Source organism: Pseudorca crassidens, chromosome 15 (genome assembly GCF_039906515.1).
Source record: "Pseudorca crassidens isolate mPseCra1 chromosome 15, mPseCra1.hap1, whole genome shotgun sequence".
Lineage (NCBI taxonomy): Eukaryota > Metazoa > Chordata > Mammalia > Artiodactyla > Delphinidae > Pseudorca > Pseudorca crassidens.
In genome coordinates, this window is record NC_090310.1 from 84,251 (window position 1) to 101,888 (window position 17,638).

At 56.3% G+C, this 17,638-nt stretch overlaps 1 protein-coding gene across 1 annotated transcript; it reads left to right on the forward strand.

Moving 5' to 3' along the window:
• Nucleotides 1-220: 220 nt before the first annotated feature.
• FOXL3 (forkhead box L3) lies at nt 221-1,484 on the forward strand. Its single transcript, XM_067705086.1, has 3 exons — nt 221-327; nt 651-819; nt 1,074-1,484. Exons 1-3 carry the CDS (start codon nt 221-223, stop codon nt 1,482-1,484), a joined length of 687 nt encoding a protein of 228 aa, XP_067561187.1.
• Nucleotides 1,485-17,638: the final 16,154 nt, after the last annotated feature.

Here is a 17,638-nt window from a genome sequence, read left to right on the forward strand (position 1 = left end):
CTGGGGCCTCCCCCGCTCCGGGATTGGATGCGAGAGGACGGGGTGGGGGCGGGCGGGGGGACCCCAGAAACCCGGGTTCCCAGCTCAGGAGGAGAGCAGCCGGCAGTTCAGACGCTGCTGCGCCGCGCCAGCGAGAACCTCCGCGCAGACCTGGAGCGCCGGCGGGCGGCGCGGAGGAGGCGGCAGCAGCGGCGGCCCCGCAGGCGTCCGGCGCACCACGATGTTTGACAGCTCGCAGTATCCCTACAATTGCTTCAATTACGACGCCGACGACTACCCCGCGGGCAGCTCGGACGAGGAGAAGCGGCTCACGAGGCCGGCGTACAGGTGACCGCGGAGCCGGGGCGGGGCCGCAGGGGACATCGGCCTTCCTCCGCGAGGGGGCCAAGACGCGCCTGGGATGAGGGAGGGGTCTCTTCTCGTCCGCACGTCTGGAGGTAGCCGAGAAGGTTCTCCACCCTCCCCGGGGAACCCCCAGGTGTGAGGCAGAGCTTCTGGGGTCTGCGCAGAACGGCGCTGGGAGTTCTCAGCGCGCTGGGGGAAGGCAGAGCAGAGCGGGTCCGGCCGGGAAGGGCAGGCGGGGGAGGCTCCAGACTCGCTCCGGGGTCCCGCCTCCGGCGCCCGCCTGGCCTGAGCGCCCCTGTTTGCAGCTACATCGCGCTGATCGCCATGGCCATTCAGCAGAGCCCGACAGGCAAGGTGACCCTGTCGGGCATCTACGACTTCATCATGCACAAGTTCCCCTATTACCGCGCCAACCAGCGCGCCTGGCAGAACTCCATCCGCCACAACCTGTCCCTCAACAGCTGCTTCGTCAAGGTGAGCCCCTTCCCTCCCCCGCCCCCGAGCGGCCCCTGAGGGTCCCAGGTCTTGCGACACCTGGACCAAGTCATCCCTGATTGGCGGGGGGAGCGGGGGTGTACCGGCTCACCGGGCGACACCCCCAAGCCCCAGGTCCGGGCGCGTCGTTCCAGGGCTGCCCAGGGCTCACCCTAAGCGGCCCTAAGTGAGCGCTCGCGGCGGGCGGGTCGCACCTGGGAGCCAGCCGGGCGCTGAGCCCCTCGCTCGCACAGGTGCCGCGGACCCACGGCCACGAGAAAGGCAAAGGCAACTACTGGACCTTCGCCGGCGGCTGCGAGTCGCTACTGGACCTTTTCGAGAACGGCAACTACAGGCGGAGGCGGCGGCGGCGCGGCCCCAAACTCGAGGAGGCGAGGGGGACGCGCGCGGCAGAAGCGGAAGCGCCCCGGGGTCCCCCTGAGCCGGCCACTGCGAGGGGGAACCCCGTCCCCCGCCGCGAGGCCCCAATCCCAGCCAGCCCCGCCGCCCTGGGGAGGGAGGCACACAGGGACATCAAGTTCAGCATCGACTACATCCTCTCCACCTCCGACCCCTTTCCCGGGCTCAGGTCGCCCTACGCGCAGGAGGGCAGATACCCCCGGCTGGAGGCCCAGCAAATGAATCTTCACCTTTGGACGATGTGAGAGGGGCTGAGGCTCCTCCGCCTCCGGGGCTGGCAGCCAATCAGTCTGGGGTCTTCTGAGTGGTTTTGGCCCACCTCAAGTGGAGAAGTGAGGTTCTGCCACATCCCACAAACTTCCACGGACTCAGGCTCAACGCTGAAACCAGCCTAGGTTGGAGGGAAAGAAGGCGATCTGATGAAAGGCACTCATTTCCATATTGTGGCTTTATCCCTTCAGATGAAACCCATCGGGTTCCCATTTGTTGACTTAAGGGTTTGCTCTAGACTCACCGGGTGATCCTGCTTGAGGACGAAGAACGTGGGTTCAGGGTCACATTCACTTAGAGTCAAGGTAACGCTGGAGCGTTTGCTTCATAGACGGATGCGCACGAAGCTGCCGATGAGCTAAGTGTCCAGTCAGTGAAGCTGGTGGGCATCTTCCTTTAGAGCTGAAAGCAATAATAATACAGTGCAGACGGTCGAGTCAGCTATTAATCAATCCCGTGAATGTTGCCCAAGGTTTTTGACTGTGTCCCTGTTATGGGTAATGTGATTGGAAGTGACAAATGCATCTCGTGTTGTGGGCAGAATATTTGATGATTGTTTTAAAACTTCTGTGTACTTTTTTTATAAACGAAAGAAGGAAGGAAGGAAGGGTGGGAGGGCGAAGGGAGGGAGGTCCAAATCTGGGACAGCATGGGCGCAAAGCGCACTTTTCTTGATTGTTCTGAGCAGGGAGTAAGCCCTGTCCTGGCATGTTCCATCCAGCTGGTTTCCCGAGAAAGCAGACATTCCGAGGCAGGCGGCTGGTAAATTCCTGCTACACTGTGAGGTTAGGGACTGCACAATTACAAGCAATGGAGGTGGGTGCACCCATCTGAAATGGAAATGATTTAATTACCGTGTAGAGATGGGCATTTAAAAAACACAATTATGCGCAGTGAAACTATTTGACCAACCTTATCATTTTTCACCAGTCCTTTTTTGCAGAGTTAATTGCTTTCCATGACTTAATTTGAACATTAGTATGGATTACACCTAATCTGATTCACTAGGTGACGATGATTGGCTAATTTTGTAAACGGCAAAAACACACCCAAGGAGGCCGGCTGTCTCGACTGGGAACTATAGTCTTGCTTTATTGGACTCGGAGAAACTGGGGCTGGGGGCAGATGAAGGTAGGCAGCAGCTAGACAGGCCGAATCACGCAAAATACACGCTGATTCAGAGAAGGCTGGGCATTTCATTAAATCACAGAATTCCTTCCTTCACCGGCCCTGTGAATAGAAACCCCACGTGTTCCTTCTGGGTGGTTTTGAGAAGAGGGGGGTTACTCGTGTGAGGTGCCGAGCCCTGACTCCAGAGATGGGCACTGGCGGTGATGTGCTCCCTCGCTCCGCCAGCGTCCTCTCGGCCTGGCCAGGCCGCCAAAGGCAGCCTCTGTCAGTGGGAGAGGACCAGGGTCTGTAACGTGGAGATCACTGCGCCTTCGCAAACACCCACGGCCAGAACTCTTTGCTGGGGAAGCAGCCAGTGTCTGTGGGCTCTCAGGGCTGGCCAGGCACAGTGCTGAGCCCCCAGTGCCAGCTGTCCACTGGCCAGCACCCCAGCCCTGTTCCCCTCATCCCATTTACAAATCGGGGACCTGCGGCACAGCAGGCCCAGGTCCAGGACGCAGGCGTGTGACTCCGGGGTCAGGCTGCTAACATACGGCTTCCTCCATGCCGTGGTCACATGCATGTGTGCATGCATGTGCCTCATGGGCATGTGTTATGTCTGTCTCATTCCTCTTACTTATACCCCCTTGTCAGTTGTGCCGAAAGCATCATTTTAAATTATACCAGGTGTAATTCAGATGGTGACAGGATACAGGTGGTTCTATACGCAAGTATACGGCATATAGAGTATCTGAAGATATATTTTTCTGCTACCAACTGAGCAAATAACGTTTCACTTTATCTTTCGAGTTCTCTTCCTGAGTTTCGTTCCGGTGATCAAGCCTCACGGAGATGGAAAGACCCTTTGCCCTGAACAGACAATCTGGACGCACCAGCCTTGGAGAGGAAGGAGGCCTCGGGTCGGCCTCCCTGCACACGTTCCTGGGCAAAGGCCCACGGCGGCCGCAGCCACGGGGTGGCACCGGGCCGCGAGACCTGTGTACTGTGAGGTGTAGCATTTGTTTTGCAAAGGATATCAATCACGTTTTTAGAAGCAAAGGGACATTTTCAATTTGCCAGCGTGTGACACCTTGCGACTTCAGAAAGCCTCCCAGCCCTCAGAGTGAATGGCATTTAATCCCCAACAACACAGCGGGGCGAGGGCTGGCCTGACCTATTCAAATGTCGCCTCCACCAGCCACACCTGCCCAACGCAATCATAATTAAACACTTTATGCCTCTCTTGCAAATCCGCTGATTGACCACCGATACGTACATCACCAGCACATTACCCCAAGCAGATGTCTGCCACACGCGTCATGGATCACCAGGTTTCCATTAGTGAAGTCGGGGACCCGCGTGTGGGCGACGCGTGCGAACTGCCACTGTGCAGAGCAGGTTCCCGGGCTGTGCGGCCTCCCGCCCACGGACCGTGGGGTGTCCCTGTTCAGAGCAGCCGGCCGAGAGAGGGGCCTCCACCCAAGCTGGGTGCTGCAGGGGTGAGGGGAGGACAGGGTAATGACAACCAAGGGGAGGGTGGATGCCCCCTCTGGCGGCATCCCCTCATCCCCACAGGGCCACCCCACAGGGGTGGCTCCCCTCTCCAGGGCCCTCGACTGCCAAGCCTATATGTAAACACGAGTGGCCTTGTCCTGCCAGCTCCAGCAGCCCGGTGAGCAGGGACAGGCAGACACACAGCTCTATTTCACAGATGGGGAAACTGAGGTTCAGGGGGGCAGGTCCTGGGCCCCCCCTCCCCACTCCAAGTGCCCAGGATGCCTGGCTGAGGAGGAGGTAACGCCCTCTGGCCAGGAGGTTAGAGGTAACCACACTCCGGGCCCCCTCCAGCCACTCACTGCGTCCACTAGCGTTCGAGCCCTGAGCAAGTGCCAGGGACCCGAATCTGGGACTTCGAGGGCGTGGCCTCGAGCAGACCAACCTTCCGCCCCCCGCCAGGGGGCGCCAGCACTACCCGCCCCGAGCAAACCAACCCCCCCCTCCCCCGTCGGGGGCGTCAGCACTGCCCGCCCCGAGCAGACCGACCTTCCGCCCCCCGCCAGGGGGCGCCAGCACTGCCCTCGCCCCCACCACGGGGCCAGCCTGGTGTGAGGCCCCCAGGCCTGGCTTCAGGAGGAACCCAGGAAGGACAAATTAACAGTCCATAAACATTTGCAAAACTGCTGTTTCCATCCCATTAAAATACCAAGCGCATCTTATGTAAATGGGCCTTGCCTTTCTGGAGAAGCCGGTTCCCCAGAACCGAAGACACAGCTCCTCAGGCTGCCGCTGAGGACAAATTAACTGTCCTCACGTGCGGCTGTGCAATTACGTTTCCCCAGCTTTAGGTGACTTCAGGCCCAGAGTCCAAACAAGACGTGAGTTCACTCAGCTGAATCTCACAGTATTAGATTTATAATAAACTGAGAGAGGTTGCGCGGCTGTGCCGTTTTCAAAAAGCGGAAATGGGGTGGGAACTTTGGAGCTCCCCGTCCGACTTTGCTTGGCTCTGTGCGGGATGCGAGTGGGGAGGTGGGAGGACGGGCGCTCCCTTCCCGGGCTCCTGCCCGGCCCTCACCCTGTTGCCCATCAGGTGGTGGTTTTCCGTCCACACTTCTCACCCAGGAGCCCGCCGTCCACTGGGGCAGCCGATGTGTGCCCCCCGCCCTGCCAAGCCCAGGGCCCCACGATCCAAGAGACCACACTGTTTGTCCCTGAACTGGGGGCAAGAAGAGAGAGTTCAGACCAGCTGTCTCTTCAGACGCCCACGAAAAGCACTGGGCTCCAGAGGGTGAGGGGATCCGTAACCACTCCTGCCATTAATTGCTTCATACCCTTCTCCATCCCTTCAAACGTAGATGGGGAGCCACAGACCGCAAGTCCCGGGGCCTCTCGGTGTGGGAGACGTGGCGGGCACAGCAAAGCCCGAGGCGCGAGAGGCCAGGCTCCTGAGGGTGACACCGCCTGCCCCCGCCCCACCCACTTACGGGCATCCTGGATTACAGAGCCTCACTCAGGTGGCAGGGACAGGAGGGTCTGCTCCCCGCGAGAAGCCTGAGGAGGCCACGCCACTGGTTCTGGGGCGCTGGAGCCTGGACTCCATCCACACGCAGGGAGCCTGGCATTTCAGCCAGAGGAGGGACACGGGAGGGAGGCCTGGTGCAATTTGCGGGGGCAGGTCAGGGGCTCAGCACGCCGCCTCCCTCAGATACTGGTCCAGGCCAAGGGCACCGTCAGTGGGATCACTGCGTCCACCAGGTGCGATGGGAAGTCCTGTCTGCCCTGGGCCCTGGCCACTGGGAGCAGAGAGGGTTCCCCACCTGGGGTGCTCTGTGTGTATCTGAACGCTGGGCGTGCACGGGCCATGTGTGTGTGTTTCCCAGCTGTGCTTCTGTGAGCCCTGGTGAGTGTGCACGTGTGGGTGTGAATGAGTGTACATTGTGTGTGCACATGGTTGAGCAGAGCATACACCTGCGAGTGTGCTCAGGTGGGTGTGCATACAAGAGTGTGTGCACATACCAGTGTACACTCGTGAGTGTGTGTCACACCAACATCTTTTCCGGTCCTTTTTGTGCCAAGAAACGTGTATGCAAGGCAAAGGTGCCTGGGAGCTCCCCAGGTCTTGCAGGACCAGCTCCTCTGTGGGGTGGCTGGTGGGGGTCCCACTGGGGTCTCCGTGGTGAGCCCCATTTGCTGGAGCCGCTCAGCAGGACGAGGTGAGACGTGCTCTCAGAGAGGGGCAGCCACAGCTGATGAACATGCTCAGAGCTGATGGTTGTAAAGGTTAGTGCGTAAATCAAAAGGAAATGTCAAATGCCTTCTAACACTGGTGGAGGCATAACTTGGAGCAGGACCAAGCGCTGGGCACTTGCTCACGGAACCTCAGAAGAATCACGTCCGTAACATCCCCAGACTGATGGCCCCTCACTCCAGACGCAAGTCTCTGCTGCCTCCCAGGTGGGAGCGTGTGTCCAGCGCTCAGGCGCGGGTCTGCTGGTGCTGAGGACATCCAGGACGCGTCACAAACACGGGGTCAGGCCACGAGAACTTTCCAAATGGCCCGAGAGCACGTGCATCCTGGGATCGTCCCTGAGGAGCCTGACAGAAAGCTCAGCAGACGCCTTCCTCCCCAAGAGCTCCCCACGCAGCCTGTTTCCTGCCCCGCTCGGTCGAGGCCCCAGTGCCTTCTGTCTGCCTGTGGCTGCCAGCCTCACGCAGGACACTCCAAATGGGGCCAAGACTCTCCCCAGGGCCTCCAGGCAGCCTCTGACAGGCAGGATCGAGCGCAGGGCCTGAGCCGTGGCGGGATGTCGGGGCTCCAGGCCTTACATCTGCAAAGGGCTGCAGGTACACTTTCTATATTATCTCCAAATGAGATGAGGCTTTGCAGTCGGTATTTAACATTGTTAAATGTAAGCATTAAAACTACTCTTAAAACTCACAGCCCTGTTTGGCCAGTTACTCCATTTAAAAAAAATAATTCTTCATTTTTTAGCATTTCTACAACTGCAGTAAATAAAAGAGGCCACTTCCCCTCTCTCTGCCTCAAGAGACCATGACCGCGTCCTGCCCGCCCACCCAGAGCCGAGGGCCAGCTTCCGAGCTGAGTGCGCCTGGCTGCCCGGCTCTCCGCTCCCCGTGAAGGGCCAAACGTCAGGCCCTCCCCTTGGGCGCCTTTGCTCTCAGCCTTGCTAACTCATGCTTGTGCCCTGCCTCATCCAGGAACCTTCCCCACTGCCCATCCTGTAACCCCAGGTTATAAACGTCTTATATTATCTGGAAGCTCACAGTATTATACTTTACACATAGTTATACGCTCCTTCTTGAATAAAGCTTTGGGTATGGCATCAGGAATGCGTTAAAGTTTATTTTCCCCATAGGGTCATTTCAGCACCATTAATTCCCTCTCCCTGTGGGATTATTTTGATGTCTCTGTTGGAAGTCAGTTGTCCGTGTATGGGTCTCTTTCTAAACTCTCATTCTGTTCCATTGATCTGCTCGTCTATTCGGCACAAATACCACACTGTATCTATGGCTATAGCTTTAAAATACATATGGAAGGTGTGGAGTGTTAGTCTCACAGCTTTGCTTTTCTTTTTCAAAGTTGGTTGGGCTATTCTAGAGCCTTTGAAATGCCAAATAAATTTTAGAATCAGTTTGTGAATTGCTACGAGAAACCTGCTGGGAGGGATTAGTATAGTGTTGAAGCCATAGATCAATTGCGGGAAAATTGACATTAGTTCATATTTTTGATACTACTATGAATTGTATTTTTAAATTTTAAAGGTCTGATTGCTTGTCGGTAGTCTACAGAAATACAATTAATTCTTGTATATTGATCTTGAATTCCAAAACCTTGCTAAACCCACTTACTAGCTTTTTGTAGTTTCCATCAGGTTTTCTGCGTGGATGGCCATGTCTTCGGCGAATAAATTACAAGTTTCGTCTCGTGGCTTGCAATCTGGATGCGCCTTATTTCCTTGCTCTTTTGCACAGGGTAGAACCTCCAGTGCAACGTTGAATGGAAGTGGCACGAGTCGGTATCCTTGAGGGGAAAGAATTCCACCTTCCACTGTGATGTGTGAACCCAGCTGTAAATTTATTTACATTTATTTTGTAAATAGATGTTGTTTATCAGGTTGAGAAGTTCCTTTTTTTTCCTAGTTTGCTGAAAGGTCTTACTGGGAATGGATATTGGATTTCGTCAAATTTATGTTGTTAATATGGTTGATTGCATTGACTGCAAATGTTAAATCTTCCCTGCATTCCTGGGATGAACTCCACTGGTCATTATATATTTTTCTTTTTATATGTATTGGATTCAATTTGATTTTTTTGTTTAGACTTTTAATCTCTATGTTCATAAGAGAAATTGGGCTGCACTTTTCCTCTAAGGACATGGTCTGGCTTTGGTTTCAAGGTAATGCTGATCTGATCTTGTAGGATGAGTTTGAAAATATTCCCACCTCCTCAATTTCATGGAGAATTGGTGTAGAATTGAAATTTTAGTAGAATTCACCAGTGAAGCCACATGAGTTTTCTGTGAGGGAAGGGTTTTAACTACTAACTTGATTTATTTAACAGATGTAGGGCTATTCAGGTTATCTATTCTTTAATAAGCTGTGGTGGTTTCCGATTTTTAAGGGATTTGTCCACTTCATATATGTTGTCTAATTTATAAAAATGTTTCCTAATATTCCTTTTTGTATCCTCTTAGTAATCATAGACTCTGCAAGGAGGTCGCCTCTCATTCCTGACATTGTTCCTTTTTTCCTGGTCAGTCTACTTAGAGGTAGCAGAGAAGCACCAACGCCCCCAGCCGACCTTGGACTCCAGGTGTGACTTCTCACCCGGAGGCGCATCCTTCTCTCAGCATCGAGGAGAAACCCAAAGGAACCCCAGTAACTTCCCACATATAACTAATTAAAGCCAAGGACTATTTGCCAAAACAGATCCACCAGTTGGGAAAACCCTGAACCCCCCGTCCAGACCCATCACTTCTAAAGCAGCGCCTCAGGCGTCCTACCCAGTGACCGAGCCGCGGTGGCCGGTCTCAGCTGGGGCTGCTGCCAGGAAGGACGGGAGGTGCCCTGAGCAGCTCACAGACTAGTGAGCTAGGGGCATGGGGGCCTGCTGGGTGTAACCCCACGCCCTACCACCCTGGGCGTCTCTATATGACTCCTTTTTTCATTGTAAACTATAACATATTTGCTTAAACTACTTTGATGTAAAGTAAAAAGTGAGCCCCTGCTCACTCTCCCCTTGTATCCATCAGCTCCTGCCCTAATAAAACTGAGAGAGCCACGCTGACACTCAGTAGCGGAGCAGTCACGCGGAGCAGAGCTGGACGTGCCAGCGGCTACGCTCCACAGCTGAACTGTGCGCGTGTCGCCCCACCCCCGGGCAGGCTGGGCTCAGGCTGCCATCTGCATTTTTTCTGGGGTTCAGACCGCCTGGAGGAAGCTCGTTCCGTGATGTGATGGCAGCAGAGGTACGAGAGGGCAGCCCAGCTGCAAGTCCTCTGCAGGTACCAGGTCCGCAGACATCCTGTGTCCAAAGCAAGTCACGTGGCCAGACCCCAAGTCCAGGGCCAGGAAGGACCCCTCCCACGGAAGAAGGGGGTGGGTGTCTCTGGATAATTTATCCACCTCACACACTTGGCCACAATCCCAAACCCCAGAGGCAGCCGCCCTGAACACTTCATGTGCCGCGCCACACGCTGCTTTCTCTGCAGACACAGACCTATAATTGTACCCCACGTCTGCTGCACAAGTCGGGTCCTGCTCTGTGCACCCCAGGGAGCCATCGGCAGTATCGGCCAGGCTCCGCGAGATCGTGGCAGAGTCAGACACGCAGCCTTAGACCTCGCGTTCGCCTGTTTGTTTGTGTGGCCTGGCGTCCTCCAAAGAGGACTTGAGAACTTCGTGATGCAGGACCATCCGTACTGAGTTCTCACTGTGTCCCAGTCCTGTCACTTGCCTGATCTCAGGGGCGCCTCACGCCAGCCTGGGCGTCAGCCCCCTGCTCCCTGCCCCAGGTGAGGGCTCAAGGTCATGGGGCGGATGAGAGGCTGTGCAGCTGCAGGGCCCTTGTCCCCAGCCTCTCCCGTGCGTGTCACGTGCCGGGGGGCTGACGCCCTCCCTGATTCCAGGACATCTGAGGAGGGAGAGGAGTAGCTGTGAGCAGGGAAGCTCTGCGGGGAGAAGGCCGAGGCCTCAGAGGCCCCAGTTACAAAGGTCGGGGGAACCCAGCCAGCAGCTCATGTCACAGGTCCTGGGGGAGGGGACGATGGTGGGGCAGGATTGGGGGCCAGGGCCCGTGCTAAGGGTGCAGGAGTCAAAAGGGAAGGAGTGGGGGCTGTCAGCCACTGGCTCCCCCTTGTCCCCCTCACCTGGCCCTGAGGTGCCACCAGCTGCCACACTGCAGCGCAGACCACTCCACTCTGCTGGAGACCACCGTGTGCCGAGCAACCTGTAATTTTATGCAAGCCCAGCTAATTTCAACCAGGACGTAGAGGCAGTGGGATTTAAAACCTGATGTAGGATTCAACGATAAAAAGACAAATAATTCAATTCAAAAACAGGCCAAGGATCTGGACAGATATTTCTCCCAAGAAGATGTACAAATGGCCAAGAAGCTCATGAAAAGATGCTCAGCTCCTAGGAATACACCCAAAGTATGGAAAACAGGGACTCAGACAGATACCTGTACACAAATGTTCATGGCAGCTTGACTCACACGAGCCAAAAAGTGGAAATCACCCACATGTCCACCAGTGGATGAACTGGATGAACAAAATGTGCTCTATCCATACAATGGAATATTATTCAGCCATGAAAAGTGATGCTACAACATGAGTGAGCCTGGAACACACGCCAAGTTAAAGAAGCTGTCACAACAGGCTGTGTGTTGTGTGATTCCAGAACAGGCAGGTCCATGGACGCAGAGAGTGAATCGGTGGTTGCCATGGAAGGAGGGAGGGGGGATGTGGGGGCCATGGCTGGGGATGCGGCGTTTCTTTTCGAGGTGATGAAGATGTTCTGGAATTAGATAGTGGTGATGGTTGTCCAACATTGTGAATGTGCTAAAAACCACTGAACTGTACACTTTAAAACAGTGAATTTTGGGGCTTCCCTGGTGGCACAGTGGTTGAGAGTCCGCCTGCCGATGCAGGGGATGTGGGTTCGTGCCCCAGTCCGGGAGGATCCCACATGCCGTGGAACGGCTGGGCCCGTGAGCCATGGCCGCTGAGCCTGCACGTCCCGAGCCTGTGCTCCGCAACGGGAGAGGCCACAACAGTGAGAGGCCTGAGTACAGAAAAAAAAAAAACCAGTGAATTTTGTGTTATGTGGATTATATCTTAATTTTAGAATTGCACACACACAACCTAAGATGGGTGAGAGCCCTGCTCAGCACCTCTGGTCACAGAAACCGCACGTGTGTCGCTGTCTGAGCGTTAGTTTCCTTGTGCCAAGATTGGGGCCATAGTCCTGACTCACAGGGTTGTCGTGCCAACCAAGAGCGATAAGGCACAGAACGCCCGGTTATTGCACCAACTGGATGAGATAATGCACGAGATGTGACACGAGGCTCACAAACTGGGGCCATGCACAGTACGTCACCTGGCCCTGTGCCCATCACACCTGTGGGTGATCGAGCCTGACACCTGGGAGGTGGCCTTGACCCCACCCGCCTCCGCCCACAGCAGCACCTTCAGCCTTTGAGCAGAACGCGGCTCCTCTGTACAGCCTTCTCCCCACGCCCCTCACCTCGCCCCACCTCGCTTACTTGAGGCAGCAAGTGTCCTACCTGCTGCCGGCCCCCTCCAGCCATCCTCCAACCTGCCGCCAGAGTGGGCCCGCTGGAAACACGCCAGGCCCACCCCTTTCCCTGCCGCCCCCCTTGCCCCAGCCAGGCTCTCTTGCCCCCAGAGCAAAGCTCAGCTCCAGCCCTCACCCCCACCAGGCAAGGGCCGCTCCGCTCATCCCCCGCCCCTGCCTCGCCCACTGGGCTCCAGCCACGCGGCGCCCTTGGAGAGCTGTCCCCAGGCCTGGAATGATCCCCAGTCCTCGTCCTCACTCAGCCTCCACTCAGTGCCGCGGCCAGTCCAGTGGCCTTCCTGCCCGCGACCAAGCCAGCAACCACGCAGCGCTGTCTTCTCCCTTCGCTTGGTTTTTAACGGCACTCCCAGCATGCTTTATGATGTTGTGTTGTATTCACGATATTAACATATTTTGGCGTTCACCCGTATCCCCCACTAGAATACAGGCTCCGCCCACAGACCAGCCCTTCCCCCCGTGGCTGTCCCCAGACGCCAGGACGGCTACGGGCCCGTAGCAGCAGCCCGTGGGAGGCGCTACGGTGGCCTCCCGAGCTCGTTTCCCCAGCTGTAAAACGAGGGGAGCGGGTGGTGGTGCACAGCCCTCCTCAGCTCTCCAGGTGCAGCGCAGGTGGCTCCACACCGCAGGGAGCGATGCCCTTGGCAAGGACCCCTCCGGGCACGAAAGCTGAGCCAGGCTGGCCTTTGTGGAGCGGGCAGCTTCCGCTTCACCCCCACCTCTCCCCACCTGCGATCCTGCGAATCGGCCTCAGGGTGCCTGAAAGCTCGGCATCCGCATCTCTCACAGGCGAGGCCCAGAGGGTGCACGCCCGCGCCTGGCCACCAGGTGGCAGCAGAGAGCCAGGGATGGGCCGGTCCACAGAGGCGGCAGCCTGGGGTGAGGGTGTTGGGTGGGGGGGTAGCGATCTGGGCCCCGCCCTCCCCAGATCCAAGCCCCGCCCCGTGGCCCAGGCCCCGCTGAAAGGTGCCCAGGTTTGGGGTCCACGGTCTTCCAGGACCACCTCCTGAAAAGAAATTGGTGCAGTGGATGATGCGGGAGGCAGGTGCGGGAGGCAGGGTGGGGGCAGGTGGGCTCTACCAGTCAAGCGAGCTTATCAACGGCCAGGCCTCTCTAAGCACCTGACACTCCTGTTCTCCTGACATCTTTATGGAGAAGACCCCGTTTACACCAACACTTAGAGAAACATCTCACTGGGACACCTGGGGCACAGGCAGAGAAACCGAGGGGAGGGTGGGCTGTGATCCAGGCCCACGTGGGCTCTCCCCTGAGCCAAGCTCCTCCCCGTCCCTCCCAGCCCCCCTCACTGTGATCTGATGGGGGTCCTATAGGACAGCTGCCCATGAGATGCACAGGAGACCGACCCTGAGAAGCAGGCACGGATTCAGATCCAGGTGTCCAGCTCCTGTTTGCCCTCCTGTCCCCCTGCTCCCAGCTGTCCCCAAATACCTTTTCAGGGTCTCTGAGTGAACTTGAGGCCCAGTTCCTCCCATCCTGTCTGGGGAGGGGTCTTGCTCAGACCTCAGGCCAGGGCTCTTAGCCGACGCGAGGAGGGACCCCTGCACTGCTGCCTTGAGGGAGACCTTGGAAGGTGGTACCCAGGTGCCCCTTTGAGGGAGCCATGGAGTTTGGAAATCAGACTGACTCTAACCTGTCCCCTAGTTTTTTGTACTAAAACAAACACAGATGCCCTCTGGAATAGAATGCAGCATTTCCATGAAATCCTAGTTAACAAAACAGGAATGTTGGAGAAATTTTGAAAATGGGTGGGGCTGTTTGGGGGTGTGCCCCCAGATCCTGGTCAGGGGCACACTTTTAGTGTCCTCTGGTTTTTTGTTTTTGTTTTTGTTTTTTGTGGTGCGCGGGCCTCTCACTGTTGCGGCCTCTCCCGTTGCGGAGCACAGGCTCCGGACGCGCAGGCTCAGCGGCCATGGCTCACGGGCCCAGCCGCTCCGCAGCAAATGGGATCCTCCCGGACCGGGGCACGAACCCGTGTCCCCTGCATTAACAGGCGGACTCTCAACCACTGCGCCACCAGGGAAGCCCCTCAAAGGATCATTTTTAAATGGTGAAATAATGACTATCATACAAATGTAAAAATCATCAAAGATTTTATTCAGCTCATTAATTAATGAGGAAAGCAGTAACATGTTAGAACCAGCTCTCAGGAGAATTCAAAACACCACATTTATGGGAAATAAGGAATACTGAGGGAATTCACAAATGATGCAAAGCAGGTCCACCCACAGGGCTGTCAGCAATTACATTCGGCCAGACAAAATAAACTTGATTTCTATGGGCAGAAATCACTTGCATAATTGTCAGTTTTCTGTAAAATAGCTCACACAGAAGGCAGAGATAACCCAGACAGGACCCATTTCCGTCTTTCAGGAAGGCTCCCGTGTGGGCCAGGCCACTGGTTTGCTCCCACTGCCTCAAAAGCGAAGGCCCTGGAAGCCAAGCTGGTCCACTCCCTGGTCCAGGGCCTCTCTCCCAGCCCTCCGTCCTCCATGTGTAACCTCAGTCTGGTCTTCAACCCTCCTCCCTGGGAGAAGCTGCCTGCCTGTACTGAGTGGCAGGTTGGGAAGAGCCTGGCAGATTTGGGTTCGAATCCTGAGTGCAATTTAGTAGCTGTGCGATCTCGAAAACCACCCATTCCGCGGCTGGGTCTCCACGTCTGCTAAATGGGAATGGCAGATTCGTCCACCCTGCCAAGCGACTGTGAGGACAAAACGTGTAGAGAAGATGCACCAGAGCTGGCTGGGTGTCTGGTTAGTAGTAGGAATGCCAGCCCCCCCACCCACCCAGCTCTCTTCCTGTGCCCCCCACCTCCTCCCACACACACCACGCCCGGCCTCTGGGGCCTCGTGGCTCAGCTCTGGCAGGAGCCCCTCCTTGCCAGGTGAGCACGGGGACACTGGCCTGCATGGGCCTCCCTCCCTCCCCCAAGGCACTTCTAGCTCTCAGGTTTCTTGGAAATAAAACCTAAATGCCGGGACTTTGCTGGTGGTCCAGTGGTAAAGAATCCGCCTTCCAATGCAGGGGACGCAGGTTTGATCCCTGGTCAGGGAACTAAGATCCCACATGGCACGGGGCAAATAAGCCTACGCGCTGCAACTACTGAGCTCGCGCGCCTCACCTAGAGAGACTGAGTGCCGCAAAGTACAGAGCCCACGTGCCCTGGAGCCAGCACGCCACAACTAGAGAAGAGAAAACCCACACGCCACAACTAGAGAGAAACCTGTGCGCCGCAATGAAAGGTCGAGCAGGCCTCAACGAATCCCGCGTGCCGCAACTAAGACCCAACACAGCCAAAAATAAATAAATAAAATAAATAATAAATAAATCTTAAAAAAATTTTCAGGAAACCCAAATGCCTTGCCCTGGCATGCAGGCTGCCCTCGTCTGGCCCTGCGATGGTGTAGAGCCAGCCCCACCTGTGCTGTCTTGAGCGTTCGAGGTTGCCCACCCAGCATCCATCCTCCCTCTGCACCCCCAGTGCCCATAGCCCACTTGCTTGGGACCAAGCTGCCCACACCCCCTCTTCCGAAGGGGCCATGGTTCATTTGTATCCATCACACATTCCCGCCACGTGCGCCTGTTGAAGGATGGACATGTAACCTAAGGGATCCAGTCAGGGTGATTCCCTGTGTGGACTGCTGCCACAGACACATTTTCTCTCCTTCTGGTAGGGTGGTGTTTGGATGTGAAGTGTGGAACTGAAGCAGCTATTTTGTGCTCATGAGGCAGAACTGGATTTGGAATGAGGCTGACTATGCAGAAGACAGAGATGGAAAGAAATTGGGGCCCTGACAGCATTGTTGAGCCACTGGATCAGACCAGCCCTGAAAGCTGACCTGCTCAGGGACCTCTAGTACCGTGAGCCAGTCGACCCTCTTAGTTAAGGCAGTCCCAGCTGGCTTTTCTGTTACTTGAGGCCCAATGCATCCTAACTGACGTACTTCCCCTTTGCTGCAGCTGCAGCTGGCTTCCGTCTTTGTACTTGCTCTCCTGTGCTCCAGGCATTGGGAGACTATCTGTCCGGTGTGCTTTCTACCACCAGTCTGGCCAGCCCTCTGCTCTGCCTACAAGCTAGCAGGCACATACGGCCAAGCCTCCAAAGGCCCCTGGAAGTGGCCACTGCCCACAAACCAGGCTTGCTCCAGGCACAGTTCAGACAGAGGCTCGCGCTTGTTCCTGTGTGAGACCGGGGCAGGTAGGAACTGCCGTCACAGCCCCTGGGCCCAGCACCCAGTCTAGCTGCCTAGCTGTCATCACAGCCTCTTTGTAAAGGATGGAGCAGCATGGCGCAGACGGCAGGAGCACGCGGGTGTCCCCTGGCTTTAGAGCCTCTGGAATTTTCTCTGTTTTGTCTTCCCCTTTTCAATCCTCTAGAATATACAGGCTAAAACCTCCACCTCTTGGTGGGAGGCAAAGAAGTATCTGGGCTGGAGACTGATGCAGCAGACAGAGGCCCTAATGGATCTCTAATCCCATGTTGTTAGTTCACAGGAGCCCCAGGTTTCCCTTCCACAGCCGTCTCGTCACCAGCCCAGGAGTGCTGGGCAGGCCGGCCGTGCCCTGTGTATTTTAAAATACCCTGAAATGCACTTCATGATTCTGGAAGCTTCGGTTGGTCTGCAGTCACAAGCGGTGCTTGTTAAAAGTCCGTGCAGCCTCCCACATCAAACAAAATTAATCAGTAACAAGCGAGATGCTATTAAGTCATTTCCCAACACGGTAACTCAGGGGCAGCCCTATCTCATTGGCCAGCCTGGGCAGCCTCCGGAATTCTCCCCGTTTGTCTGTGTGAGGTGAGCTGGACACGAGGTGTTTGTCTGTGGTTGAGTCATGTGCGGGTCTCGTTCTGTTGGACGTACCCCCGTTGACCCGGCAGGTGTGCTGTGGGCCCCAGACCCCCCCACCCCGCAACCAGCGGTTCGTTTGCGGCGTCCTCTTCTCGCTTCGATGTCGCCTTCCTGAAGGTGACATCTCTTGGTCCAGCAGGCCTAACCTCCCCCATATCCGTGCCTGCACAGGTGAGGTGGCTTCTGTACAGTTATTCACTGCACCATTATTTATAATGACCAAAAGCCCATTCATAGGGAATTGCTCAATAAATCATAATAAGCCCATAAAATGAAAGACAGTTTTTAAAAAGAATGAAGAGTCTGGGTTTGGCTTTAATCAACCAGAAGCGTCACAGCTGCCTTCGTGGCCGGGACAAGCGTGGCAGAGAAGGGGGGCGTGGGGGCCCGTCTCAGCAGAGCTCTCGTCTGGGGTCCAGGGTCCCCCTGCAGCCAGGCCCTCACCGCAGGACCTCCAGGAGACTCGCTCTGGGCAGGAGTGTCGGCCTGTGGTGTTGGGGGTAAAGACTGGAGAAGGCGCCCCTGGTGCACACCCACTGGGCCCCAAGACATCTCCCCAACCCGGATTCATTGCTCCAGGAGACAACGTGGTCTCCAGGATGTCAGGACGCACCTGGGACAGAACCCCAGCTCACACCGGCCCGGCCTCTCACCCACAGTTAGTGCAGCTCCGTCCTCCGCAGGCAAGGCCGGGCCTCCGCGGCCAGCCTTCACCTTCAGAAAGCGCCCGGGGTTGGACCACCGCTCCCTGCTGGCCACTCGGCTGGACCTTCTCCTGCCTCTGCATTAGGACAATGGTCTCTGACGCCCCTCGGC